The sequence below is a fragment of the Cornus florida genome, unplaced genomic scaffold (assembly GCF_030987335.1).
Source record: "Cornus florida cultivar Cherokee Brave unplaced genomic scaffold, ASM3098733v1 CherokeeBrave_3.0.0_Hap2_Chr03, whole genome shotgun sequence".
Taxonomy (NCBI): Eukaryota; Viridiplantae; Streptophyta; class Magnoliopsida; order Cornales; family Cornaceae; genus Cornus; species Cornus florida.
The window spans coordinates 2,418,056-2,431,242 of NW_026775573.1; the positions used below are offsets into that span (position 1 = coordinate 2,418,056).

Genomic DNA, 13,187 nt, shown 5'->3' on the forward strand with positions numbered 1-13,187 from the left:
AATAAATCAAAGTGCAAAATCATTTTTTCGAGATTATAACAAATTAATTGAGGGTTGTATTTGGGAGTATTAAATTGACAGTTTAAATTTGGATTGAAAAAATCTTATTTAAAATTTAAAATTTTGAATTAGAATTTTTTCGAATTTAAATTCAAAGTATCGATTCAGCATTCGAACGTAACATTATTGTATTCTGCATGTGTACAATAAAAAAATAAATACAGTAGAAGCTTAGAAAATTCATTTCCACTATGATAATTTCTCTTGGAGGTGCCTTGCCTGGCTTGACACAATTGGAAGTTTTATGAGAAAAAAAAAGGGTTATATGAAGTCAAAAAAAAAAAAAAATCCTAGATTGGCTCAATTGGAGGCTTTTGTGAGTGTCGAATGGTTTTATTAAGAAATTTTTTATTTAAAGTGAAAACTAAATGTATATCAAAACTATATAGTTTAGTGGTATCTTTCTTTTCCATCAAAATATAAGTTGATGATCCGAGTCTTCTAGAAATAAAGTTTGCGGCGTCTTCTAGAATAAAGTTTGTGCATGACCTATTTGTCGGGATAAAAAAAATTAAAATAACATTGATTACTCAACTTTTAAATATTCTAAATTAATCGATCACAAACTTGGTTCAATAAATTCAGTAGGATCAAGGCAAAGTTGACATGATATGGATGAGCGAAATTCGGTCAAATAGGCCGAAACAGTTTTACAATTCACTCAAAAGTCAATGTCGTTCCACCACATCCTCCTTAAAAAAAAAAATTAAATAAAAAAAATAAAAAAAGAAGAAAAAAATTTATTCAACTTTCAATGAGTTTCACTAGTATATAACCAAATCATTATCCAATTCGCAGTGCTTACATAACAATGTTTCAAAAAATCCCTACTACTTTTATAGAAAAAAAGGGAAATTTCCAAAATATAATACATATTCCCACAAAAATAAAAAAATAAATAAATAAAGCCTCGAGCAATTAACGGCACATAATGAGAAGCCACCATACACCTGAAGATATTCCTTGCAAAATTAGGAGTAACCATCAAATAATGAAGACATCAAACCGGCAAACAACACCATATATAAATGATTCATCCATTTCCAGTAATTAAAGTACAATGGAGATGTTTCAGTCCATAAACCCAGGGGTGAACACAAGCCACAACCCACTGGTACACAACAAAACAACTCCATGTAGCTTTTCAAATGAGTAATGCAAATAACCCCCACCTCTGCAACTCAAAACACTACTCAGACCAGCCTGATGACCTAAACCCACACATGAACAAAACTTGAGGAATATCAAGAACTTGCTTATGCAGGTAAAACTAAACTATAAATATGGATCTATGTCTTATTAGCTTCGATAACATGTCTATCTTAACTAGAAGACACTCCAGATTCAGTGATCATTAATTAAAGTTTCTGGTTGATAAACTCCGGTAAACTGTGTGGCTTTCATGTGGGGATCATATTGAACTGAAATCTTGAAAGCTGCTGCGGTATTGTTGATATTACTGGTCCATATCTCTGTAGCCAAGTAAAACATGTTTCAGCCTTCATGCAGCATGAATAAAGAATGTAACGGCATTATCGTTCATTAAAGGGACATAATAGTACCATAACAACAACAACAAGTGTTTTTCCCAACTACTTGGGGTCGGCTACATGAATCCTATGCTTCCATTCCGCCCTGTCTGAGGCCATAGCCTCAGTCAAGCCACATGCTATCATACCTTCTTTACTAACTCTACCCGGACATAATTAGAAATACAAAAACACAGGACAAAAAAGATGGGAGCAAGGGCAACCCCAGCCTCCTAAGTCCTAACACCACGACAGGTGTACATCTGAACAGCCTATAGCATTCAGAAAGCAAATCACTCTCCAAATGATACATTCAGAAGCAAGTCTCAGCATATCACTTCAAAAGCAGCAAGTCTAATATGAAAATAGGAAGGGGATAAACTTTAAATGTCAACACACCTGAACATTATCATAGAGTTCAAATAGGGGAACAGCTAGCAATTTCAGATTTTTTGGAACTGCAAAGTACTCCCTTTCAGACAAGTGAACTAGGAAGAGCTTCTTACATTCCTGGATCAAAGATATTCTCTTCAGTTCAGCACAGTTCAAGAGAATGTTGTCATAGAGATAGGATGCTTTCTGAAGACTGAATATCCTTTACCTTGGCTTTTGTGATGTGTGGAGGACAGTATGGGTACATTATAGTTTCAAAATTTGGCCTCCACCAGATAGCAACACACTCACCAATCTGCAGCAACATGTGACAAAAAAAGAAAATTAATTCCCCTGCATAATTGTAGAGGGAAAAAAAAAAAAAAAAAAATGGAGGATAAAACAAATGTTCAGAAAACAGGAATGTGTAGACTTCTTTAGCATGTACGAGAGAAAGGAAACTAGAGAAACACACAATAAGCACATGGGCAATCAGTTGGGATGTTCTTAGAATTCTGCAGGAGAAATTTTCCTCAGGAATTAACTTCCTAAACTGTCCTCATTAGAAGAAAAATATAAAACAAATTCACACCATCATGACAGTCATCATTTGCTTCTCACATATCCAACATCAAGCAAAGGGCTAATTATTGCCACTTTTTTTTTTTTTTTTTCTCTCTAATTTAAGACACATTTTTTGTTCGGCATATATGCTCGATAATTAGATGATTAGAAGTAACAAAAGAACAAACCTGCCAATTAGGCTGTAGTGCAGGCGAATTAGCAGCAAGTTTGCTACTCAATTTCCTTTTCAAGCCTTCAATTTCTGCAAATAATAAGAAAGTCAAATTGTGTTTGGGAGGGGGGAAGAGAGAGATTCTGGTAGGAAAAAGGACAGGATGATACCATTTTCTCCTGGCTTCAAACGACCACCAGGGAGTTTGCAAAACGTGTTTCCAATTTGCAGAAGAAGAATGTGTGGATGGTTATGCTCTTGTACCTGCAGAATTAGGCACAAAAAATTACAGAAGGTATTTCACATCAACTGGCAGTAGATTATATGCATAGGATTTAAAGGGATATCACAGGCCAAGTCCTCTATCTGCAATTTAAAGCAAGAAAAGTATCAGAATTGCAATATAATTCCAACTTACTACACGTTGGAATAACAGGAAAAAGCATGTAAAACTGTACAGATTTTGAAAATATTTCATAGTAAAAATGATTATTAATCTCACAAATTATCATGATTTCCAAGGATTTGAAATATAACTTCAAAAACCGGTAACAGCATAAAACAAACTCTTTATTACTTTTAAGAGTACATGTAACGTGGCTGGAGTTGTTGGCAGCGGTCACTGCGGTGCTCGTCCTAGAAGAGGACATTGTGGCAGCAGTATGAGGTTGATGAGCAGGACCAGTGGGCTGAGGAAATTTTCCTTTGCTTATGAAACACAACACAAGGTGAATGCTTGGTGGTAGTCTTGCTATTTGAGGGGGTGTTAATGCCTTGTAGTGGCAAAATTACTTTCAACAATTTTCGAATGAGGAATATCCTAGGGAGGAAATTGAAAATAGTGAGCCTAATCTTGGAATGACACCTAAATTCAATAATAAGGAAATAGAGACACGTTGTGAAAAATGAGAAACAATAAAGCCTGGAGATGATCCTATAGAAGTGTGGAAAACCTTAGGGAAGGTAGGAATTAAATGACTAACAGGTTTATTTAACAGAATTTTAGAGGAAGCACGATGTCATCCAGTGGAGGAAAAGCACTGTAGTGCCAACATACAAAAATAAGGGAGATATTAAAAAATGCAGCAATTATTGAGAAATTAATGAGTCATATTATGAAACTATGGGAATCGCTAATAGAACAAAGATTAAGGAAAAAATGTGCATTGTCAAATAATTAATTTAGTTACTTACTAATGCAATTACTGGAAGATTGTATAAGCAAGAAAAATAATTTACATATCATTTTCAAAGAATTAAAGAAAACATATGATAGTGCACAAAGAAAAATAATGATTTTCCTATAAAAGTAGGATTACAACAAGAATACACTCTAAGTCCCGTATTTATTCACAATAATATTGAAGAAATGCATTAGGATCGAAAGCTTTAAAACTAGTCCAACTATATTACAACATATGTAATGTAAATTTAGTAATGCTATAGGAACTGATAAAATAGCGATAACACTTCAACACCAAAATATAAACTCAAAGTCATCATTTTCTATATTTAGGAGTGATAAAAAAAAATATATAATATATTTAATTAATTAATTTATATATTTAGGATCAATTACACAATAGGATGGAGACAGGTATGGACCCACTGATAGTGCAGTGGGGGCAATTGCCCTGAATTATTATTATTTTTTTATTATTAAACCCTAGTATTTTTCTCATTTTGATATATATACCTATAAAATCCCACCATTGCCCCCACTGAAATTACTTAAAAAAAATCATAATTGCCCCCCTCACATATTTTTCTGGGTCCATTCCTGGATGGAGAGATTAATGATGATACTAGTAGTAGAATTGCCATATATAGGACAAAATGGAGGCAAGCTAGTGGTCTTTTATGTGATAAAATAAGCTGTGAAAAATTATAGAAACTCCAATCGACTTTTTTTACCGACTGAAGTGGCTATCATTGGAATAAACACCCCAAGAGGAAAGAGACTTTATTCTTATCTATTACAAGCTAGGACTTTTGGTTAACACTAGTTATTGGAGTTGCACAAAAAAGTGATTGTTGTTTGTAGCATTACTCATAAGTTAAAAAGGAAAAGTATATGGAACAACCATTAGACTGGCTATCTTTTACATAGCAGAGTGTTGAACATTCAAGGCATTAATGTAGCAAAAATGCAGTCTCTTGGTGGATGCTAGGAGTAACTAGAAGAGATAAGGTCAATAATCAACATGTGATGGAGATATTAGGAGCAATAGCTATAAGTGAAAAAATAAGAGAAAGTAGACTTAGGTCAGTTAGGTGGTATGGACATACCCAACGCAAACATGTAGATGCTTCAGTGAGAGAAGGAATAATAAGAAATGATCTTGAAACTTTAATTCTAACGGTATAAATGGCTTATGATAAGAAGGAATGAAAAAATAAAAAAATCATGCAACCCTGTTCAAACAGAATAAAGGCAATGATGATGATAACAATATTTAACGCCTTGTAGTGTTGGTTTATATTTTGAGAGTGAGGTAAGGAAATGCATCATATTCGTTGAATCCAATCACATCTGAAATATTTTAGACAACTGTTTTTACTCAAATCTAGATTCTAATTGGAAATGAAAAGGCTACCATGAGGACACTCTCATGTGATCTTGTGCCGTTAGCCTTTGGACACAACCTTCACGTGGTGCACTGTCAATCCAACGATTAAGGTTGCAACCTCGAGGTAAGAGTGCCTTCATAGTCTAAAATAAATCATAAAAAGTTCTTTAGCTCATTACATATCACCAATACCAAAGGATCGATTTCATCATGTATCCAGTCATAGCATTAAACATGAAAAAAAATAAATAAATAAATAAAAAGAAAGAAAGATGGCTGACAGATAGAAATTTCCAATTTACACTCATACACATATGATAGAGGCAGCATGGTTGACAGATAGAAATTTCCATTTTACACTCATGCACAGATGATAGAAGGCAGCATTTGTCTAAACATCATAAGGACTGACCAGTAGTATTGCTTCAACACTGGTCCTCATTCCTTCTTTCATATAGCTGCAAATTGAAACCAAAAGCAGTCATTTAAAAATTAACAAAAAAAAAAAAAAAAAGTCAATCCATCATCCATTGTAACATAACAAAATAAAATGGAATATAAATAAAGCTACCTAGGTATGACAAAAGTTTTTGGATTGGCAAAGTACTAATCACAACTTAACAGTTGACACTAAATTTAGTGGGACATATAATCTGCCATGCCCACCTTTGGATTAATTGCCTTTATCATGCTTGAAATGCACACCAGATATCAACTTAATCAAATAAGGTGTAGGTAGCCCATTCCTGATTTACATTTTATTTTGAACGAATTCCACGGGAAGAGGAAAATTCAGAGAAAGAAGAGAGAGAAAAAAAGAAGAAGATTGAGTGGATTCTAAGAACCTGCCTATACCGCCCTTGCAAGAACCAACTATGATGGTCCCGTCTGTGTGGATACCTTCGGCTTCAGTAAAATCTCTTAACCCTTAGTTTTCATAGATGTTGAATTTGTACACTAACTCAACTTTGAGTATGAGAAATTTACTTTGTTAATTGAATGGAATTACGGCATTCCAATAAATAAAGGACAATTATTTTTTTGAGAAAATATTGAAATAAAGCTTTTCTTACTTATCAAAAAAATATATAAAAAAATATAAGATAAAGCGTTAGTTTAGAATGTCATGTTGATGCAACAAGTAATGATGTTTGACATACATGAGAGGAAGGGTTGGATCGAAGTTAATCTTTCAGCAAATTCAACCATTGATCGAATTCCCTTCTCAAGTAAAAAAAATTAGAACACTGTAAGGGATTTAAAATTGCTTCACCAACATCAGGCTTTAAATTAGAATCAATTTTAGATGTCATTTTAAGAGAAACATTACGAGTCTATGGATGAGACACTTACCTATATTCGTCCTCTTGATGCTTAATATGCATGAAAAATGCTGAAAAGCCATATAATTCAACGGCTGATTCGCCAAAACAGAATTTTATAAAAAGGGCCAACTATAAATTGATCCTACCCCTTTCCAAAATATGTTTTCTAATAAATACAATGAAACATATTATTCAAATTTTTTTTTTTTTGACACAAATATGTCCATATAGAAGACGCAAGAAAACCGTAAACAAGGAAAAACCTTGATTCTATCCGATACTCAGAATTAAACCATCTTTGAACTCAAATTGCTGAAAATTAATAATAAAAAAGAAAAAATCTCAATTTTTAGATTCTAAGTATTTGGTTTTCTTAAGACAAAAAAAAAAAAAGAAATGAAAAGAAAAAAGGGCAACAACTTTCTCGGGAACTAAAACAACTTTTAAGGGTTTTGATTTTATTTATTGGCACATTTTCTGAACAAGCAAACACAAAGCTAGGGTTGAAATAGTCATGCGTACTTGACTTTCATACGAGCGAGACGATCTGCGACTGAGGTGTCTTTCTCCATCTTTGGCTCTTTCGTCCCGAAAGTGTAGCTCGATAGAGGGTAGGTGTTCACCACCGGTGACATCACCATCTTCGCCTCTCTCTCTAGACTATTCCACAGATGAACCAGCCAGATCAAACAGCATTTTCTCTAGAACCAACCTTTTAGCAGACTATTTTGAACTCTGTAAAGTGAATTACCTCGTGTACCCTTACATTTTTCGTGCGGATAAATTACACCTCCTAGAGTTTTGACAAATTACTCGTGCTTTACCCATATCTTTTGACTTTATGTTACCTATTTATTTCAAATCTTAGGAACATTCTCCACGGTCCACCACATGCAGATGGTCGAGTCTGTTTTGGGTCCATTATGTACGTTATTATTTATTGAATTGAATAATGTTTGGGTATGGATATGGTCTCGTCTGTTTTGGGTCCGCTATGTACGTTATTATTTATTGAATTGAATAATGTTTGAAAATTTCTTCTAGCCTGTTAATGTTGTTCAATGAAATTGCAATAAATATTAAAATTAAATATAAAATTAAATTAGGCATCGTCTAATTTTTGTTTTTGAACATGTATTTTAAATCTCAACTTTTACTTTTGGATAGTTGGTTTAGATCTATTGGCCACATCAGCAGGTTGCTTGGGTTGGACCCAAGCATTGTTCTTCAAAATTTACAAGATGTGAGATTATACAATTTGTAACTTACTGAATACCGTAATTTGCCTAGTATTTATTTATACACATCTATTTTACACCCGCCTACATAGATCGTCATAATCTATTCCTTAAAAGACTCAACATTCTCAACGGTCACACTTCTGGACGGGTTCGGACCCAAATCGGATAACATCGTACTAATTATGGCTAACTATGCCATCAGGTATTAATAGGGAAGAGAGAACTATCGAGCAAGCTAGCTATAAGTTGCACAATTCTATATTATTTGAGAAAAATGAATTTAGTATCATATTTATTAATTGGTACGAGACCTTTTGAATATAAAATCAAGAACAAAACCAAGGCTCTCTCCTTCATTATTTAGAAACTTGAGGAAGTAGCATTATTTATTGCTTCAATTTGAAATGCTGCCTCACTTCACCCACTTAGTATTTACTCAAACCAACAATTTTGGATACAAACCTTTTTTGCCACATGATTATGTTTGAGGACGGAAGAGATTCAAACCCTTTACTTTTTACTTAGAAAGTAAAAAAGAAAAAAAAAAACTTAATAGACCCTTTGTCTTTTATTTAGAAAATAGAGAAAAAAACTTGAACAATTCAAATTTTTTACCAATTTAATCTGGGTGTATTTATGCCCTTAATTTTAGACAATGATTTTCTATCTAACATGAATGTTGTGTCTAGTCAGCAAGCATGATAATTAAACAAATATTTTTTGCATGAATAAATGGATCTTTTTCGTTCCATCATTTAACTTGGTGTTAATTGGTAATCCACTCATTTTCTTATTTATTTATTTATTCATTTGTTATTTAAATGACGAACAGACTTCTATATGCTTAATTGGTTCTTCTATTTATGAAATTATCAGCTAGGGACACTAATGTAACTCAACTTATTAAGTGTGGAAATGCTCCATATATATATATATATATATATATATATATATCAATGTCCATATGGTTACAAGCTTCTTTTTAACTACCTTTTTATTGCAGTTCGAACTTATAAGGTCACATAACCATAAATAATAATGTTTGATCACATATATAAATATAGCTCTCTCCCCACCACTGCAACCCACACAAGACCACAATAAGAAATATATATATTATATATATAACAAGAACAAATGCAAATGACATAGCACTCAACCATGCATATACAGAAATTCCTTTCAAGTTTCAACATAATCACATTCTAGTTTAGTTCTATTGCTAATTTACACACACACTTGCTTAGGCCTTCTAATTTAAAATGTGAAAAAGTAAAACTGCACCATAGGCGCCATTGGTAGCCCCAAATTATATTGGGTCAGCCTTGACTCAATTAAGTTTTATATGCAAAATGTCTTGACTACTGACTTACCAGACATAGGACTTATTTAAACCTAAGTTGTTCGGACTTGAACTCATAGTGATCAAAATACACTTTGCTTTTTAATACTCGATAAAAACCATTTTTGACTACAAAATTTTTGTCACACAATTATATTTCTAGCACACCTTGACTGTCACATTTCAACTGCCCACATTTTTGACATTTAATATGAATCATATGAATGTTGTGTCATTCATTCAAGAAGCATGATGAAATAACCAAATATTTTTGCATGATATATTGATACATATACATATAAATATTCTTACAAATATATATTTTTTTGTAATCAATGTATACAATAATCAATGTATGTTCGTATAGTGTGGTTGAGATATTGGAAAAAACTAAAGTAAATATTCAAACGTGATTTGATGGGTTTGTGTCAACAATAATGCATGTTATCTTATTTGATTTTTTATAGGAATCACCTTAAAGATAATTAGGCAAATATTATCAAGCATACTTACCCTCAAATAACATACTCAGTAAGAAAAGTGATTTCAAGTCTTTATTTGATTTCCCACTTTTGGTGTCCATGTTGTCAATGATGACACTCGGAGTAATTCTCCGTCAGAAAATTTGATGTCTTTCCTTTCAAATATGTAAGATAAAAATATCTGATGTTCATGAATAAATATAGAGCAAAAAATACAAGTTTCCGAATTTTTAATCATTTGAATGGTTTGTTTTGAAAATTTTCGGGATTAATTTGAGATATTGGTAAACTTATATTCTTTCTTGTCACAAATTTAAAAATTAATTGTTATAGCAATTTTTATTTTTGGTTGTTTTCCAAATTTTCTCTTAGAAAGAGTCAAAACACTATCCTTCATTCACTCCATTATAATCGTATAGCATCCACATAAACAGCATTAACATTCCATCTTTACCTCATAATAATGGGATTTCCAATCACGTGTCCTCCATTTATTGGTTGAAGGCATTTACCTTTGCCACCATTGAAAGAAAAGGTGGAAATTCTTTAGACAAAACAAAGACCTTGTTTAATCTCACATCTTATGTCCCACATAGCCATAAAGAGCTAAAGCCTTTAATTTCTCATCATATTTTCCCTTTTTGATCCTAAGAAATAAACCAAGCTTGGGTTCTTTAATTTTTCATGAGCACTTAGAACAATTGGTTTGAATATTGGGATCTTTTTTTTTTTTTTTTTTTTTAATAAGAAAGGGGAAATGTCATTCACAGGGACTTTGGATAAATGCACAGCTTGTGATAAAACTGTTTATTTTGTTGATCTCTTGACTGCTGATGGAGTCACCTATCATAAAGCATGCTTCAAATGCAGCCATTGCAAAGGAACTCTTGTGGTATGTTTCTTCTCTCTGTGTTCACGAATTTGTAGTGATATTCTCGACGAAGAGTTTGAACGAAATGGGGAGCCAAATCCAAATGCTCCTCCTTCAATGGGTATATATATAACTGGCTCCATGGTATTTGCTTGACAGATGAGCAACTACTCCTCCATGGATGGAGTTCTCTACTGCAAACCTCATTTCGAGCAGCTTTTCAAGGAATCTGGCAATTTCAGCAAGAACTTTCAATCATGTGAGACCCTTATCAGATCATTCATTTTCGAGTTTGTTTGGATTTACTAAATTTAAATTTCCTCATCTTTGTTTCTGTTTTTTGTTTAACATTCTAGCGGGGAAGACTGACAGGCAACATTCATTGGTATGTTCATAATTTTACACACAACAAACTCACTATTTAGGAATTTAAGCTATGGAAGTTTTGATTTTATTTTTGTCATTTCTTGTTAGAGACCTGCTCAATAAGAAATATTAAATTTGATTTTTTTTTCTCTTCCCTTCTGCTTTGAAAATAGAAGGAAAGAACATTTCTGCTTTCAATGGATTCAATTTCCAAATGCATGCTTTGTGCTTTCTTTTAATCCTCTTTCCCCCCACTGGCATTGGTTAATGTTCGAATTTTGGTAATATTTTGCAGAGTAGGACCCCAAGCAAACTTTCTTCCATGTTCTCTGGAACCCAAGACAAATGTTCTGCCTGCAACAAAACAGTGTATCCTCTGGAGAAGGTTTGCAATTCTATAGCTTATATTGTTGTTATACATGTGTGTGTGTATATATATATATACACACAACGTACACACACACACGTACATACAAGAACACATGCCCCTGTTTGTTCATTGTCTTACCAATCCGATCTTAATCATTGATGTCTTTAATAGGTGAATATGGAGGGTGAATCATACCACAAGTCATGCTTCAAATGTGCTCATGGGGGTTGTCCCCTTACACATTCATCTTATGCTGCTTTTGATGGAATTCTTTACTGCAAGCATCATTTTGCTCAGCTCTTCATGGAGAGGGGGGACTACAGCCATGTCCTTAAGGCCGCCACTCAAAGAAAAAATGGTGTGACAGCGGCGGAACCAGAGGAAGAGCCCAAATCAGAACCAGACCAGACAGAAGAGCAGTCCTAAATACACAGCTTTGCTTCATATCTGAATTTACAGAATTTTCTATTCTCAGCAAACCCTCTTATCATGATGAAGTTTCATATTTGAGTGCTCACAATATATTTGGAGTTTGTAAACATATTCAAAAGGTTATGTATGATACACAAATGCATAAAGCTTAATGAAGTTTGTTTCTTCTTAATCAAGCTTGGCTTTAGTAATATTCTAATAAAAATAATAAATTGTAATTGTTGTATTAAAATAAAACTTGTTACAATGGATTCATCACTACAACAAGAAGAAGACTTTAAAAGGAGCATTGGGCATTTTACAAGGAAGTCGTGGTAAAAGGAGAAGCATTGACTATGGTTTTAGTATTAAGTTAATGGTTTGACAGACAATTACAAGGTTTTGTTTCACATAGTGATTACACACATTCACAAGGTTTTAATATTTACAACGTTCTTTTGATTAAAAAAAAAAAAAATGCTTTGGTCAATTGCTTATTCACGAGCACAACAAACAACAAATATATGCAATTCACATTAATACCAAAGTAAACAATTCTAAAATTTAGTTCAAAATCAATTCCAATGATCGAAAATCAATATCTCAAACTACCACCAAAAAAAAAAGAAAAAAAGAAAAGAAAAAGAAAAGCACTAAAATTAAGTCGAGTGATTCTGGAACTTATTAACTGATCTTTCTGTGATCCCAAACTTATTAACTGATCGTCATGTGATCCCAAAAATGATTGATCCTGTTCGTGAAAAAGGAATAAGAGAGTAATTAAACCAACCAGATATAATGCAACAAAAATATCTAAAGAAATTTTTCAACTTGATATAACATGTTACATGGTCAACATATATGTCTATAATGAACATATTACACTGCAACAGATTCCTCAATCACAAACTACAACAGAATTCACAAACAAGTAAAGCTACCTTAATTAATACTATAATCAACATATTAACACCCTCTACATAATTTTCTAGGAATGGTATCTGATCAATTCAATGGAAGAAGAATAACTTCTAATTTCAATTTTTTTTTTTTGAAAGGTTAATTTCAAATTATATATATATATATAGTGTGAAAATATACGGCCCAAAAAGGGAAATGGCCCAACACATAAGCCGAAAAGAAGCAAACATTTGCAGCCCACAAGTGACACTGCCCAAAAAACCCCAGAGAGACAACCAAATGGAGAGGCCTCCGGTGAAATCAAGGAGGTATCCTCCACCTGGAATTTCATACAACACCTGGAATTTCAACATGCAAGTAAACACATACAGGACCGAGCCAATGAAGGTCCCGTTAGGCGTCCTTTATAATATATGTAATAATTTTTTATAAATATGATTTTTTTTTTATATAAGTGCCCCTTAAATTTTGTAATTTCTAAAATTATCTCGATTAAATTTTCCTTCCTCAATTGAAACTCTTAACTTTTTCTTTTTAAAGTTCTTTAATTATTTTTTTTTTTCATTTTTTTATTCTTCTATTTCTATTTCT

At 32.8% G+C, this 13,187-nt stretch overlaps 2 protein-coding genes across 3 annotated transcripts; one reads left to right on the plus strand and one right to left on the minus strand.

Moving 5' to 3' along the window:
- Positions 1 to 782: 782 nt before the first annotated feature.
- On the minus strand, positions 783 to 7,350 carry LOC132299031 (pre-mRNA cleavage factor Im 25 kDa subunit 2-like). 2 transcript variants are annotated; one of them, XM_059795457.1, is made up of 7 exons: positions 7,115 to 7,350; positions 5,680 to 5,725; positions 2,868 to 2,961; positions 2,714 to 2,787; positions 2,191 to 2,277; positions 1,989 to 2,099; positions 783 to 1,010 (listed from the first exon to the last, which is right to left on the minus strand). In XM_059795457.1, the coding sequence occupies exons 1-7, from the start codon at positions 7,231 to 7,233 to the stop codon at positions 897 to 899; spliced, it is 645 nt and encodes a 214-aa protein (XP_059651440.1). In that variant the 5' UTR covers positions 7,234 to 7,350; the 3' UTR covers positions 783 to 896. The 2 variants fall into 2 exon arrangements, with proteins under 2 accessions (XP_059651440.1, XP_059651441.1); XM_059795458.1 differs by lacking the exon at positions 783 to 1,010 and adding an exon at positions 1,082 to 1,532 and having other exon boundaries at positions 7,115 to 7,336.
- Positions 7,351 to 10,264: 2,914 nt separating this feature from the next.
- On the plus strand, positions 10,265 to 11,858 carry LOC132298596 (LIM domain-containing protein PLIM2c-like). The gene is made up of 5 exons (XM_059794996.1): positions 10,265 to 10,549; positions 10,688 to 10,787; positions 10,885 to 10,913; positions 11,190 to 11,279; positions 11,436 to 11,858. The coding sequence occupies exons 1-5, from the start codon at positions 10,415 to 10,417 to the stop codon at positions 11,688 to 11,690; spliced, it is 609 nt and encodes a 202-aa protein (XP_059650979.1). The 5' UTR covers positions 10,265 to 10,414; the 3' UTR covers positions 11,691 to 11,858.
- The last annotated feature ends 1,329 nt before the right edge of the window (positions 11,859 to 13,187 follow it).